Here is a 16155-nt window from a genome sequence, read left to right on the forward strand (position 1 = left end):
GCTTTTGTGCCACAGGCAAGCTGCTGAATAGGATTTAGTTGAGCTAGCAGCTTGAAGGTATTGAATTGAATTGAAATTGTAATAGGATTTTCATTTTAGCAAGGAGCACATTTTGGAGAACAAAGCACAGAGAAATAACGAATCAATAATAAAGCACTAGGCACCAGGCATTTTGAACAATACAAGAAATGAAAAGAAAGAAAGAAGGAGAAAAGTTGGATGAGAAAGATAGCACTCCTGAAGCTTACAACAGGTCTTACACTTTTATCTTGCCTTTTGAGTTCAGATCAAGCTGTGATCTTTCAGGTAATTCACACCCTTCAGATATACTGATGAATACATTGCTTTTTTAGAATACATTTTATTGTTGATCATTTAAGCATTAATCGCAGTGCTAGGTCATCGACATTCAGTCATGAAGAAAATCAATGTCATCATTTTGTTTGGTTAGGTTTGCCAGGGGTGCTCATTCTACGAGACCGATAGTGCGACTAGTGCTTAACGGCCAGCTTCATTTAATTACACCTCCCTCATCTCTCCCGTTAGAGCTGGGTACATGTGGTTGATTTTAATAAATCTTTATCACCGGGTCTGCCCTCAGGCCTATAAACAGGACACAGTGAGCCTCCTTAGTCATAGAACCAAATAAAGAGCTCCTACTGTTTCAGTTCCAGGAAGCAGGCCAGCAACAATCTCCACAGATAAGCTTATTTGCATATAAGTAATTGTAGCTGCATATGAGCATCATGATGAGAGCAAATCACTGTCTAATAATATATTCTGAAACAATGACAACGACTTGCATAGGTGATGCATTAAACTGTAAAGTGTGAATGTACGATAACCAAATAGGGTTTGTTTATCCATCCAGGCATTAGATTTCCTCAGCCAACACTTCAATCATTTTCTTCATCTGGAAAAAAGACATAACATGAACTACTCACTGATTGTTTGCTTGGTTTTATGAGCTGTGTTTTATGTACATTTGTTAAATCCTTTCAGTAAAATTAGTCCCTATGTACTAGGGATGCACTTATATATGAATATTGATGAAGTACAAAACCTGGTTCTGTTTAAACTGAGGGGCAAAACTACTTACTTTCCTAACTAGAACTAGGATCAGCTCGCTCACAGGCTAAACAATCCCTCCATTAATATCACAGGCTTTAAATTAAAGTGCCTAAAGTAGCATCTAACCAAGGCTGCATCTCAAGCAGCTCTCTCCTTCCTATACACACTCAGAAATAAAGGTACTAAACTGTCACTAGGGTAGTACCCTCAAGGGCACATCTCAGTACCTTTAGTCAGGGAACATAACTGTACCATAATCCATTAGAATTATATTTTCTAAGTAGTACGATACAGTTAATACAGTTGTACTTCATTAAATAATTAAGTTATGAAAAGGTACAAATGCGTACTTTTCATCTGGGAAAAAGTCATTTAAGTTTTCAATTGGACCTTAAAACCACTGTTGTACCTTTAAGGGGTTTTATTTCTAACAGTGTGCTAGATTCTGGCTGCTACACCCAAATATGCACAATTTGCCCAGTATAGATTTAGAATTGTGCACAAGTGGCTGAATCCCAAATGACTATTTTTAGACGTACACTGTTACGCGCTGTTTGTGTGCACCAGCCGGTATTTTGGGTAAAAAAGGACATAAAACTCTGTTAGCTGGGTGCTAAAAAAGACTGGAAATCCCTTGGAGATGCTAATCGCATAGAGATGCATTGTTGTTGTAGTGGTAATTTTGGTAAAAATAGACTTACAGTTTGCATTAAAAACTGATATATTATGAAATGTTCATCATTATATAACAAAAAGTTTCATGAAATGACTGCAATATACAGTAATACGTGACTGAACATTCTTGTCCTCCTACAGCAATCCATGGTTGCTTGGCAACAGTATCATACTTTAAACAAACTACGTTTTTTGGTATAAAAGTGCTTATCTCAGTTATTATTTAAAATAGTTCCGCCTCGTGTCATGCCTGTTCACACCCTAATCATCCTCATGATACAATCATTGTAATGCACAACCTGTCCTGGCCTACTGCCTTATTTTAGCACAGTAGCCCAGCGCTGTCTAAACATTTTGCTTTTGTGGAGTACAATAAATTCACTATTAAATATGTGTTTGATATCAGTCAAATCTAAGTATCTGCCCAATGTTGATAATTTTTAAAATAAATATCTGCCGATACAGATAATATTCTTTTCTCATCGTGCATCCCTACATTGGACTTTGTCCATAATGCGATAAGCACACACGTGGGTGTTCTTGTTTGCCAGCTGAACTCCTCACCTCTTGCCATGTGATGATGCCACACAGCTTGCCCCTCTCTGTGACAAACACCCGCTGCTCTCTCGCTACACTCATGATACAGTGGGCCTGGCAAGAACACGCACAATTACACACGCACACACGATTAGCAAACAGAGGAGCGTAATTACATCATCATATGCACCGTGTACACAAAAACTTTTGAGCTACACTGAGGAAAGACATCACTGGACTCACTGGATTCATATGTGCACACAATTTCCACATTAATAATGAATAATGATTCTACGATCTCAAACATGATATATTCACAAGTCATCATTTTAAAATCTTAAATAAGTTGTCTAACATAAACATCTATGTTAGATGCTATTGAGTGTAGTGGCATGCCTTGAAAGCATCAACTTGTTTGAGACAAAACAGTGAATAAACAAATCGTCTTGTTTGTGGCTATGCTAATTTCTGAGTCACTGACTGACTGATAGAATTATGCAAACTTTGCCAGAGACATAAAGGAGGTGGCGTAATACACCATTAAAAGTACACCCTCATACTCAATGTGCGAAATCCTCCCTGGTATTTGGAGGGTCCCACATCAGCTTGCTAATGCAGCAGTAGCTGGTTGCTAGCTTCAATGGCAACAAAATGTTTGGTATAACATTTCTAATTCTGCAAATGTTCTTGTCTTTTTTAGTTTGTTAATGCGCTCTTCCACACATTCACTAAGATCTTAAACATCGCCTCTTTTGTCTTCAGTTTGAGGAACGTGTAACAACTCACTCTTTCCACCAATCTCTTGGGAACATGGGGAAGGTTTTCCAATTACAAATACATGAAGGCATATTGTAACATTTTTTGAGAGGTACCTACTTCAGAGGTAGCTGCTGGCTAAGAAGGACCTGGGTAAACCAATTAGCTACAGCGCCACCCTGAGTGCACCAGAATTTAAATGAGAATAGTATTTCGATGTGTTGGTCACTATTTTTAGAATTGGTTTTACTTTGTGAAGAGCTCACCAAGTTAACGTTAGCTAGCTCGGAAGCTATAATGCTAGTGCTAGTAGCATGTGGGGCAAGTGTTTTTTTTCCCTCATATTTTTGCACTCGTAAGAGAAAATGTTCATTTTGACTCTGCACATGACACATTTGTGTGTGTATATGAATTAAAATCATCTTTCTGATACAGTCTGATAGATAGATAGTCTGCTAGACTTAGCTAGAGGGCTACAGACACTGCATGACAAATGCCATGTGGTCCAGCAAAATAATTCCTGTCTAGTCTTGTTTTATTAATTAAAAGTAATTTTGTATGTGGATGCCCATTAATTTTTTTTCTTTTGCACTTTTACCCATTGTGTTGTAGTTACGCCACTGAAGACAGTTGCTGCCAATACCAAATAGCCAAACTTTTTACCTGCTTTACTGTAGTTTCTGTAGAAAGTTGTAGCTTAACAGGTTGAATGAGGCACACATCCTCCAGGCTTTTGCTCAAATCCTATAACAAAGGTTTGTATTCAGTAAGGTCACTTCAAGATTCACTATTATTAAGCCACACCAACTTGGTCCATCATCAGTGTGAGTCAGCATAGTTGTTTTATAGTTACCTCATTCTGGTTTTCGAGCACTAAGGCCTGTAGTTGTTCTCTGGTGACTGTTCCCAGGAGAGTGGGGGACTCTGGGAGAGAGAGAGGAAAGCAGGTGACTTCCAGAGATAAGCCCAGGTTCAGGCCTGTTAGTCAAAATCAATTCTCCCTAAGGAAAATGGAAGTAGTATTGTGCCTCTGTAGCAATTCTATATTGAGAATGCTGTCCTGACTATTGCTGCTGGCTGTTTAATTTGGCCTCTTGGCCTTTTTTCTGCATTGAACCGTCTCCTCTGTTGCAGTACTGCAGAGTGCTGTGACTGCCATTTCAAATTTCTTGTAACAGAACTGTGGAAGAGACTGGTCAGACTCACCATGAGTGTCCACTACAGGGAATTCAAATTCTGTGCTGTTGTTCAGAACATGCTGCACTCCCATCACTTTCTCGCTTCGCTGTAGCACAGTCCCTGCTGGCACTACAAACCGGCCAATCTGAACCGAGGACAGCCTGCGGGAGGCCATTCACAAACCCAGTAATGAAGTGGCAAAAACATTAGATTTCCTCTGTTAACTGCATTGATTTATCCCTGCAGAACTCTGTCTTCTCAGTATTCTTTAGGTAAAAAATAAACACATGAATCACAAAACAAGCTGAACTTTCTTTAGGAGGACTTACTTTGGAGAGGCCCTGATGAGAGACGGCAGGTGTGGTAGTTTCTTAATGAGGGATATGCCATCGTAGAAGGACGGCTGATGCTTTGAGCGCGACACTGCGTTGGATATTAGCGTGGCTATCAGAATGGGTACGACGTGAGTAGACTGACCAGTCACCTCCAGAGCACACAGCGCAGGTGACAGAGTGTGTGTCACAGCCCCAGCGAAAGCTGCTGCTCCTAAACATGGGTCAATAACAAATAAGGCTTTTAAAATGTATATAATTCAAAAATCTTATTGTAATATTTATAATAAGTTTTTTAAATCTTATTAATAAGGATATGATGTGCATGCTTGTATCTTCAGGAATCAATTTAATGTATTGATATTTGTTTCATTGCTCTTAAAATGGTATACATTTATTTTTAAACAGGATCATCAATTTTACCACTCAGAAAATGTCAAGTGGTGCAACCATATTTTAATTAAACAATATATTTGAAGTTATTTATATCTACTAGAAACAGATAAAAACTGTACAGTACTTGAAAACCTGTATAAACCCATGAAATTGAACTCAAGGTTGTACTTCTTTTTAAATAAATTAAACCTTATTGTAATTATAGCAACATATTGTCATGGCTTTCCTGGGGTTACACCCTTTGACTTGATGAACTGAATCAGCCTGACCGTGACAAAAATGACAAGTGTTTCATTATTTTCGAATGAGCTACTGACCTTGGCTTTGCACCACGAAGGTAACTTGGTATCTTCTTTATAATACAGTACCCTGCCCACACATTCTTAAAAGCATATTACAATAAAAGTTCTTTGTTGCTGGTTGCACCACAAGACACTTGAGGAAATCAAAAGTTAGAGACACATTTTTTAATGTTTCAGTTAAACCTTTTAAAGTTGCCCTACTTTACAATGTTTTGATTATAAATGTTTCAAACATAAAATCACACAAAACTATTTTATTTAGACTTTCTTATAACTAATTGCCCTTTTTAATAGCTTACTTAATGCACATATATGGTTGGATGGTTATACCACCTGACGTTTGAGAGGCATAAATGCCTAAAATTACTTTTATTTTGATGTACTGAAAATTCACATGAATTAGTTGTCACAGAATAATGTGAAATATGTAATGTATTTATTAAATTATCTACTTAATCTACTAAAATAATGCAGGTGGATCTGTAAAAAAGCATGTCATGTCACTGACTTACACACAAATACATACATAAAACCTTCAGAAAAACCTGAGCATCCCTAACGCTGAGACATGGACATGCTCTTGACACTCCACCTCCAGTAAGATGACAGGATAAAATGTTTGTTTACCAACTAAAGCGTAGCCCCCTGGGTTTATCACACCCAGTGTCTCTGATGAGATGCCGTTTGGGAACAGATAGGCCAATCCCTCACCGAGAAAACGACCCAAAGCAGCACCTTCAACAGAGACGTCTTCAAGTCTGACACATTCAGAACTTTCAGAATTTTGTTTACATAATTTTGTTTAGAAACTACATTCATGATGACATTGTATTTTATTCTGCATGTGACTTACCAAAAATAAAGACAGGCATGAAGTAGCCAGCTGGTAAAGGTAAGGTGCAGGCCAAGACCAGCAGCCAAAGCTTATAGAGAGAGGTCAGAGAAAATGAAATGAATTAAAAAGCCATATCAAAGGAATGCAAGGTTTTGTCACTGTTTTGCTTTTAACAAAAGACTTTGTGTCAGTATGTAAATATTTTTAAAGTTTCCAAATGTACAGTTTACTCTTCAGTCCATACACTCCATACATTATAAGAATAATATAGAACATGGGCAAAATACAAACTGTCTAATTTATTTTGTACACAGCAAAATCCCCAGAGTTGAATTAATTCCAGTGTTCGTTTGTGTCTGACTGGACTTAAATGAGCACTGTAGGTGTTAACTCTGCACTTGGGGATTTTGCTGTGCACAAAGCGATTTAAATCTGTATTGGAGAGAGGCTGAGTGAATGGTAATTACTGAATAACAAAGTCATTAATAAGCCTAAAGAACCCTCATCAGAATGCTGCTGTGTTTTGATCATCTTGTTACCAAGTGCAGTAACCTGATTAATGAGCCAGTTTAAACTCAGAATGAACGAAATCATTTTAAAGGACATTAATGCAAAAGTGATTCAATGACTTGAGTACCTGGAGTGACATTATTTCATTATTACCAGGATTCCTCTGATATTACATTTACAAATACACTCACTGAGCACTTTGTCAGGAACAACTTCTTGTATCTACACTCATTGTCCATTTTATCAGCTTCGTTTACTATATAGGTTCACTTTGTAGCTCTACAATTACAGACTGTAGTCCATCTGTTTCTCTGCGTACTTTGTTAGCCCACTTTTACCCTGATCTGTGGCTGTAGCCTAATAGCCAGACCCTAAACACACTGCTGAGTTAGCTCCAGTTCTGGAGAGACGGTTGCCATCAACAAATGCTATATGTCATTTATGGATGGCTCAAAAAGGGATGCCGTTTATAAAATGACGCACTATTTGTAGATCGCATGGTAGCCTACATTCAAGTAGATTGTATGCCTATCCAAATCAGATCAACCTAACACCTGGTAGCACAATCCCATAGCCCCACCCCTGCTTTTAATCCCTGGGTTACCTTGTGTCTTGAAAAGACATTTGTGATGATATTGTGGACTCACTTGACACTTGCTAGCTTCTGGTTTTACAAAACAGTATTCTCTAAAACTAGGTGTGCAAGTGGTAGAAAGGGTTAGTAGATAGCAGCCGCCAGCCCCCTCTGTTGGCAAAAACAAGTACAACCCGACATCTGCCTGTCTGATCTGGTACCAGGTCTTTCTTAGGAATTTCCGGTGTATTTTTTAATTTACAGAGGGGGACTTTTTCAGGGACAGCTCCAGCCGAAAAACGAGGACCCATGGTATACTGGGTGCATGCTGGTCCATGCTGTTTTTTTCAGCAGGGTTGTTACTCTTTTAACTTATTATCAGCAATGAAATGTATTTTTGACTTTTTTAACGCATGTTTTCCTATATTTAATGTAAGAAATCACTGACGCAACTACATGAAGTTAAACCTCCACACACAACTGAAAATCTAGTTAGCTTCTTCCTTGGTTGGTTTCACTGCTACTTTCTACCAAGCTGTCGTGGCTAAACTGCTTCCTACTTCCATTGTTCTCTAACAATGATGATCTTAAATCATATTCTGCAGCATTTTTTAATGTTCTTCTTTTCTTTTCACCTTAATGAGAATAAAGCATCCAAGGCTCTGAAAAACACTGAATCCTGGTGGACTCCATTCTTGCCAAAGAAACCGATGAGATTCTGCCAGTAGTGTGGCATTGTGGGAAATGGAGTTCCATTGGGTACTGTCCAGTAAGGATGAGAGTAGCTGCCTCATTGTTAGCTGTAACAGAGAAGAGAGAGAAGTAAATAAATTAAGACATTGTTGATGATGTTCCAGCAATATGAGAGGATATTTATATGTAACATTTTTATGAGAACTCTTAAATCCTCACCTGGGAAGCCATATAATATCCTGCAGAGTGAGGGAAGGTCACTATGGCCAGGAGGAATGCTACAGTTGCTGAATACAATGCCTTCCTGAACAAACACCCACAAATTTCTGTAGTTACTGATGCCAGTAAAAAACTCCAATAAAATCACCTATTGAAAGCAAGACACTAGGGGCAGTAATAGATTTTGGTCCTGGCATTACATTTTTAGATTGTTAAATAATTTTTTGACGGCTTCTCTTAAACTGTAATCATAAAGCATCAAAACTGACAAAAACACTATATAGTTTAAAGTATTTGGACACCTGACCACCACACCTATATGAGTTTATTGAACATCCCATTGCAAAACATTTGGCATTTAATATGGAGCTGAACCTATCCCTACCTCAAAGGGGCCTAGCACAAACCCTGAAAAGCAGCTCCAGATCTTTATCACCCCCTCCACCAAAGTTTACTGTTGGCACTGTGCATTCAGGTAGGTAGCATTTTCCTGGCATCCGCCAAACCCAGATTCATTCATCAGACTGTCAGATAGTGAAGTGCGATTCATCACTCGAGAGAAGACTTTTTCACCGTTCCAGAGTCCAGGGCAGGGTGCTTTGCACCACTCCAGCCGACACTTGGCATTGTGCATAGTGATCTTAGGTTTGTGTGCAGTATTTGCTTATGGCAACTCATCATGAAGTTCCTGACACACAATTCTTGTGCTGATATTGCTTTCAGTGGCAGTTTGGAGCACTTTAGTGAGTGATGCAACAGAGGATAGGCTTTTTTTTAGCTTTTATGCGCTTCAGCACTTGGTGGCCGGCTTTGTGAATTTACATGGTATTGAACTTCATGGCTGAGCCATTGTTGCTTCCATTTCACAATAATAGAATTCACAGTTGGCCGGGGCAGATCTAGCAGGGCAGAAACTGACTTGTGGGAAAGGTGGCATCCTATGACAGTGCCAGGTTTAAAGTCACTGAGCTCTACAGTACGATGCATTCTGCTGCCATGTTTGCATGGCTATGTATTATACATGTATGTGATATACACCTGTTAGCAGTGGGTGTGGCTGAAACATTTAGAGAGTAGTGTCCACATACTTTTGGTCATATACTGTATGTTTAAAACAGAGTGTTTTGCCAAATCGTGTGCACTCTTTTTTCCCAAAAGTAGGCAACTTTTTCCTTAGCAATTACAACTACATTCCCACAAATGGTACATGTCACTGGAGTTATCACTGGGTAATTCAGAACTGAGGTTTATTTCCTTGTCCTATATTCATTTAATTTCAAATGGTCCTTCCTAACCCTATACTGAAGTACATTACAGAGAAATTTATGATAAATTTTTGATAAATTGCTAACAGCTGGATTTATGCTGGACACTTTTGTACAAAAAACTACATAAAGAATATGTCAGTAATTAACTGGCAAAGATTTGACTATTCAGTAAAAATGTCTCACCTTAATTATAAAATCTCTTAATATTTTCAGGATCAGTAAAGCAGTAAATCTAGCCTGAGCTACAATATGTTTTGTTGAAATTCTCTTCAATCACATCCATTATACAGGATGATTAGCAGTTCAAATAGATCTATTGGCTGCTCACTCTGTCGCTATAAACCTGCTGATGAATTTGTTTGTTCGGAGAAAGCGCAGAATCCACCGATGGCTGAATAGGTAAACACAGCTCACTGCTCCACACAGCAGTCTGCACACAGAGAGAGAAAAGAGACAGAGACCAAGAGATTAGCTCACACTAATGAATAATAATGACAATTTGAATGAAGCCCACAGGCCTGGGCTATGAGTCACTATCAGACAATTAAAGAACAAGAAAAGGATATTGTGTTCGTAAGCCTGCATGCTAAATTCTTGATTACATTATTAAAGCCTGATGAATTCATGGAGAACGACTGTGCAGATGGTACAGTACATATGTTGTGTATAAATTTTAAGTAAAAATCTGGAAAAATGAGACAGTAAAGTAACAAATCTAAAACTTACCCAAGGAAGATAAAAAACAGTATTTCAGAGGGTTGGTACGGGATCTTGGCAGGGAAACTGGTCTTGAACAAGGCTGTCACTGTTTCTGGAGGCATAAATAGCAGACATGTTTTCTTGGCACTGCTGAATACTCTGACCTTAGAGGGTGAGTTGTGACCAGTTAAAGTGACTCAATTACATGTACTTAAGTACTTTTACTGAATTATATTTGTGAAAGTAAAATAATTTTACTCCATTTCTGTTTGATTGTATTCTGTTCTGTTGGTTAGCACCCAGACCGCTTAGCTGTTGCTCTCATTCCTTAGCATTAGCATTTTTTTAGCCCAAATACATCACAAGATAAAGAAGAATGGCATCTAACAAGCTTCAGTTTTTATGCTGATATGAAAAAGAAGAAATTCTACCTCCGTTCTAGAGAACCAGAGTAGTTTTAATGACCTGTTACTTTTGTGCTAGGCTCCTTTTTTCTTTTACTGTTGTCAATATTTCTCCTTTTAAACTCATCTGTTTTTTATTTTTATGTTACTTAATTATTTATGTGTGAATTTATGTATTGACCCTTCATTTGAATAGGTTAAATATCTGTATGTTTAATATTTCAAAGCTGTAATCAGAGCTGTACATTTACTGTGTACATGAATTGAATAAAATTGAATACAATTTAAAAAATAAAAAGATCAGTGAGGGGTAAACTGGACCACCCATCAGGGGGCGCTGGTTTGTTTACTACCTTGCTCCCTGCTGAAAACTGCGAGGAGACGGTGGGTGAGCGCTCCACAGACTGCAGCAAAGAAACACGGACAGTAATCTCGCACAGAATAGTGACTGCCCATTACCTCTATACTGAAGAGCACTCCTGAGAGGACACAGAGAGAGAGAGAGATGGGGTGGAGAGGGGGAGGATGGGAGTGAAGATCAATTTTAGGACTGTCAGAAACACTGATGCACATATGAGATACATCAAAATGAGATACATTAGGATTTGAAGGTCTTTGGATGCCATGGTGATGGCCAGCTCACCGCTGATTGGAGCCCCGAAACAGCTGGCCACACCCACCGCTGAAGCCACAACCAGCATCTCTCCTTGAGTTCTCCTCTGAGCAGTGGAGCAAAAAGAGTTATTATCATAATCACTGTACAGCTACAGTGGACTAAAGGTTTGTATATTACACACATAATCCCTGAGTGTCGTTTCTGCTGTAAGTCTTGTAAACTCTGTGAATGGCTGTTTTTTCCTAATATAGACACATTTGGCCTTTTGTTGCTTGAACAACATCAGTAAAGCTGTAACACCACTGATTGTAACACCACTGACAAAATGAATAAAATCTGAGCTTTTCTGAAGTATAGTCTACTACCAGTTTAGTTTCAGTCACATTGTGTATAGAGATTTGCAAATATTGCATTCACATTGCTATTTCAAAGTTAAAACCACTTAAAGTTTCAGTAACACCACTGACACATATTGTGACACATGATGCTGTCAATATTGTAGTTAAATTGATCTGAGCTATTAAAAGAGATTTCACTAACTGTGGTTTAGAGATTGTCTTTGTTTCTCTGAGATATTTATACAATATGTAATACAAAAAGACCCCATTTATGACATTATGTTTCTGTGACACCACTGACTAAAAATCTTGTGATAATGTTTATTATCAGATAAAGATTATATTTATATACAATAGTTTTGATGCAAAATTACAATTTAAACTGAAAAACAAGCACCAAAATTGTTATTTGGCATAGAAGTAATACTTCAGCATCTGTGGAGTCACTGCCGTGAAATGCTGTTTTTCATGCAAAACATGACTAGATAATATAAAAATTCAAGAAGAAGAATTATAGTTTTGTTAGTTCATTTGGGAATAGAACAAAAAATATAAACATCAGCTTTTTGTGGTTTATTCTTATTTGCCATTGCAGTGGTTTAATGACCCTGTAGCTGTAAGCCTGCGTTTTTTGGGGGGATAAAAATCCATCCATCCATCCATCCATCCATCCATCCATCCATCCATCCATCCATCCGTCCATCCATCCATCAGGATATGTTTGTCTTGTATGTGGGGTACCATCTATCTATCTATCTATCTATCTATCTATCTATCTATCTATCTATCTATCTATCTATCTGTCTGTCTGTCTGTCTATCTAGGACATGTTTGGCTTGTATGTGGGGTACCTGTTTTTTGCCACACGCAGAGGCATATACACGGTGCAGGTACGCTCCTACCATGTTTGATAGATGGACAAATGGACCCTGTGGAAGTTATTGTTTATGTGAGAGACCAAAAATACTCCAAACGTCCAAGTTAGCTGGAACTGAATGGCTAATTAAGCAAGTCAGCAGCCTTTGCTTAATTATCCTTATTATGTCTTACCACTTTTCCAAGGAACACAGTGCTGCCGGCAGATAGTGTGCAGATCAGACCCACAAGTTTAGCAAACAGATTAGAGAGAGACAGGTAGTCTGGCAGCTGTACACCTGAAAGGATGGTCCTCATCTCAGGCAGACCTGAGCCTGAGGCACAACAGATGAAGAAAGATCAGTAGTACAAGCCTTTACTGCATAAGCCTCTCTTCTTATTCAGAGATATACAACAAACTGTGCTTTGTATTTACTTGATTTACATGTGTCTATCACACTTAACAAAGATGCTTACATGGTGAAATGGTTCTTCAGAATGATGGATAATGTGGTGTATATGGTTCTGTATAGAACCTTTTTGAAAAAGGTTCTAAAAAGCACCGAAAAGGGTGGTGCTATTGTTACAATGTCAAGCTTGCAACAATAGAAGAGCCAATTTTGGTGCTATATAAACAATTTTTGAAAAGCTTGTATATATAAATCCATGTATAACTCATTCTCCGTCAATCTAAAGAACCGTTTCACCATGCAAAGAACCATTAAGGCATGATAAAGAACGCTTACAGAAACATTGTTTTTAAGTGTGATCAGTTCCATGTAATAAATAAAATATATTTAATCACACAATGATTATCCTTAATTTTAGTTACTTTTGACAATAATTATAAGTAATACATTTTGCTTATATGTACACATTTGAATGCCTGCCTTTTTGTGTAGCTTTAAATGCAGATGTAACTTTAAGCATGGGACACACCCAGCTTTAAAGGGGAATTTTACAATGTTTTGAAACCCATTTCTTGTAATTAAATGATTAAGACATAAACAAAGTCATTTAGGATGGTTTGATGTGTACTGCTCTGTTCTAGTGAAACTTGTTGACAGCAGTGGTGAAAGGAACCAGACATCCGTGTTCAATGCCACTAAAAGCAACATCACTGGAAGCTGTCACATGAAGGCTATAACAGTAAGTTTCTCTACGATGTACCGCTTCACATGAAAACACTCTGAATTAATTTGTTTACAGCTAACTTACTGACTTATGTAAGCGTTTGAAAAATCAGTGTAATTCTCCTTTAAAGCAGACCCACAACAGACAATTAAGATTACAGATAAATGACTGAATGAAACCTGCAGACTGAGGGCAGATGCTGTGAGAGAAGCTGGTTGAGAGAGCACAGAGGCAGGCCGGATACAGCGTCCAGCACAGGAACTGCAGCAGAACGTGACCCTCCAGGCGACTGTAGAGCCACTGGTGAGCTAGTATAAAACAATGAGATATTCTCTTTTAGATAAGAGAAGCAATTAACTTTAATATTCAGCTTCTGATTGTCGAAATCCACATATTCTAATTTTAACCATAAATTTTCAGTGCTCTTTAGTTGCAGCTTTCAAGCCTACAGAACCTAAAACAGTGTATCTGTGTCTCTGTGTACAATAGATGGTGTATATAACAGGTATCTCTAACCTAGTGAGATCAGTGCTGAACTAGGGCTGTCATTATTATTATATTTGGAATCAACCCATATGGAAAAAGTATTATGTACATTTATCTACTGAAAAAGAGACGTGCAATATCTGTGATGTTTTAAAATATAGGTACTCCATATGTTTAACTCTGCCATGTTTGAACATTTAAATGTATGTAAATGTATATGTCAATATATTGAAATATATGCACATATGTAAATGAAATACATGGAATAGTATCAATTATTTATATATACATACAGTACATATCAAACATACATGGAAACATATTACTAACTTTTTGAAAAGTATATGGAAATATATTTTTTGCATATGGAAATTAACCTACTGATATATGTTTAAGTAATAAGACAAAAAATATTTTAATAGGCCAAACAATGGACTTAAGACAGTGGGCTTATTTGACTTAAAAAAGTCTTCACTATAAACAACATTATTGATAATAAAATATATTAGGCTGCAAAATTATATCTAAATGGGTGAGTCTTAGCATGAGACAGATCACATATGCACTGTCATCAAGCAAATTGACAAAAGATAATGTCCAATTCATTAATGAAGGTAAATTAAAAACAGGAAGGTATCATTGAAAAACAAGTTTGCCAGCCAGAGTTTGATGTTAGATGTAAACACTGTTAAAGTTTCACAATGTGCTATGTAATATCAAAATATACTACTATTCAGCCTACAGCAGTTTAGCGCCGCTCTTTCACGCTGAAGTTCTAAAGAATGTTTTACACAATACACGCACAATACAGAACAGAGGCAGAGGTCATTTACATACATCAGTTTTGAAGGCAAAATACTAACAGAACATGTTTAGTCCTACAACATAAACAGAGCTGGAAGATCTGTAAAATTGAATCATGAATGTTTTGGTACATAAATTTAGTTTGTTCTGTTGCCATTAGCAGCCAGAGAGATTAGTACAGGAGGCATGTTTTATTGGAGTCTGGCTACACCTATTTGCATATTGCCTTTTTTAAAGAAAGCTATTTCACTGTGTGGAAATACTTTCCACAATTCAATTAAATTCAGGTCAAGAATGATTTTTGAGGGCACGGTAGCCAATCAGAAGAGAGCTCATTTACATATACAATTCTTAAAGGCAGGTAACAGCAACAGCCAGATTAATTCTAAGGGACAAAGAGGGGTTGGAAAATGACTAGGTAGCAATTAAGTACTGTTTCTGGTATGTAATGCCGCACGTCATAAGTGGATTTCATCAAAAGGGAGAAAAAATAGGAAAAATGTAAAATATGGGCTCTTCAATCAATGATATATGACAGATTAAAATCATGTTTTAACAAGGCCTTTGCTCACCTAATGAAATCAGTATCACAAACCAGCTCACCTCTCAGGAGTTTGGCCACAGTAAGATCAATCCAGAAGCTCATGAGAGCCGTGAGAACTCCCAAAGCAGCGTAGCAGTACCACTCCAGCCCAGCCAGTGAAAGCATAGCACTCTGCACACGCATAGCACAGCCTGTACAATAGAAGTAAATGACACTGATTTTTCATCCATGTCTGAGCGTAACATGATGATTATAGCTATTGACTGATAGCAGAGTCATCAATGGCCAACTGAGCACAATGAAGATGGGGAGCAAAATTACAGCTGGAACGATTTTTTAAATCAGACTTCACCTCTGATCCGCGATCGGGCAGGCTGCCATGGTTTCCAAGGGCGTTCATTAGAGATAATTAACTTGTCCTGTGTGGTTTCTGGCTGTGCACTGGCTTGCTGTCGTTTATTTTCATCAAGGCTGGTGTGGCTTACATAAACCTGCTCCATGGTCTGGGGACACATTAAGGCATTATTACACTCATGAAAGGGCAACAACAGTGGTTATTAAAGCAAGTATGTAATAGGGACATTTTCATTTTCATAAGACAATTTTCATCTTACCTTAGTAAGCAGCCCATTCAGTCCAATATGCAGCAATGTTATGGTCTGTCCGCATTCAAAAACTATGACCACTCCCAGAATCTGGAATGAAGTGGGAAAAGCAAGTTCAGCTCTAACTGATTAACGGCACGGTTGTCCTTTCTTGTTCTTGCCCCAGGGCGCACACTGGATTGGAACACTGTGAGAATTAACTGCCCTTGATTTGTTTTCTCTTAAATTCATTTTGATCATCTGATTGTCATTCAGACACAGCTTCTCCTGGCCTTTGAGATGTTCAATCAGAGGCAGAATAGAGTCTGAACGGTGAACTGATG

General features: G+C 37.9%; 1 protein-coding gene across 2 annotated transcripts; it reads right to left on the reverse strand.

Annotated features, from left to right (window-relative positions):
- Nucleotides 1–345: 345 nt before the first annotated feature.
- Nucleotides 346–15946, reverse strand: clcnk (chloride channel K). Of its 2 annotated transcripts, none has more exons than XM_036591946.1 (20): nucleotides 15842–15946; nucleotides 15580–15730; nucleotides 15287–15418; nucleotides 13573–13701; nucleotides 12455–12594; nucleotides 12256–12333; nucleotides 11094–11169; nucleotides 10804–10929; nucleotides 10074–10158; nucleotides 9676–9777; nucleotides 8080–8164; nucleotides 7803–7967; nucleotides 6102–6171; nucleotides 5876–5983; nucleotides 4548–4764; nucleotides 4246–4379; nucleotides 3893–3963; nucleotides 3703–3783; nucleotides 2311–2397; nucleotides 346–913 (listed from the first exon to the last, which is right to left on the reverse strand). In XM_036591946.1, exons 2-20 carry the CDS (start codon nucleotides 15725–15727, stop codon nucleotides 875–877), a joined length of 2073 nt encoding a protein of 690 aa, XP_036447839.1. In that variant the 5' UTR covers nucleotides 15728–15730; nucleotides 15842–15946; the 3' UTR covers nucleotides 346–874. The 2 variants fall into 2 exon arrangements, with proteins under 2 accessions (XP_036447839.1, XP_036447838.1); XM_036591945.1 differs by having other exon boundaries at nucleotides 5876–5998.
- Between the last annotated feature and the right edge of the window lie 209 nt (nucleotides 15947–16155).

Source organism: Colossoma macropomum, unplaced genomic scaffold (assembly GCF_904425465.1).
Source record: "Colossoma macropomum unplaced genomic scaffold, Colossoma_macropomum, whole genome shotgun sequence".
NCBI lineage: Eukaryota > Metazoa > Chordata > Actinopteri > Characiformes > Serrasalmidae > Colossoma > Colossoma macropomum.

Excerpts from the sequence above, each read along its gene's own strand:
- clcnk (XM_036591945.1), bottom strand. The coding sequence starts at position 15,727 with ATGGAGCAGGTTTATGTAAGCCACACCAGCCTTGATGAAAATAAACGA. Across the intron at positions 15,419-15,579 it reads TGCCCGATCGCGGATCAGAG|GCTGTGCTATGCGTGTGCAG; the intron begins GTGAAGTCTGAT and ends TCTATTGTACAG. Across the intron at positions 10,159-10,803 it reads AGTTTTCAGCAGGGAGCAAG|AAACAGTGACAGCCTTGTTC; the intron begins GTAGTAAACAAA and ends TTATGCCTCCAG.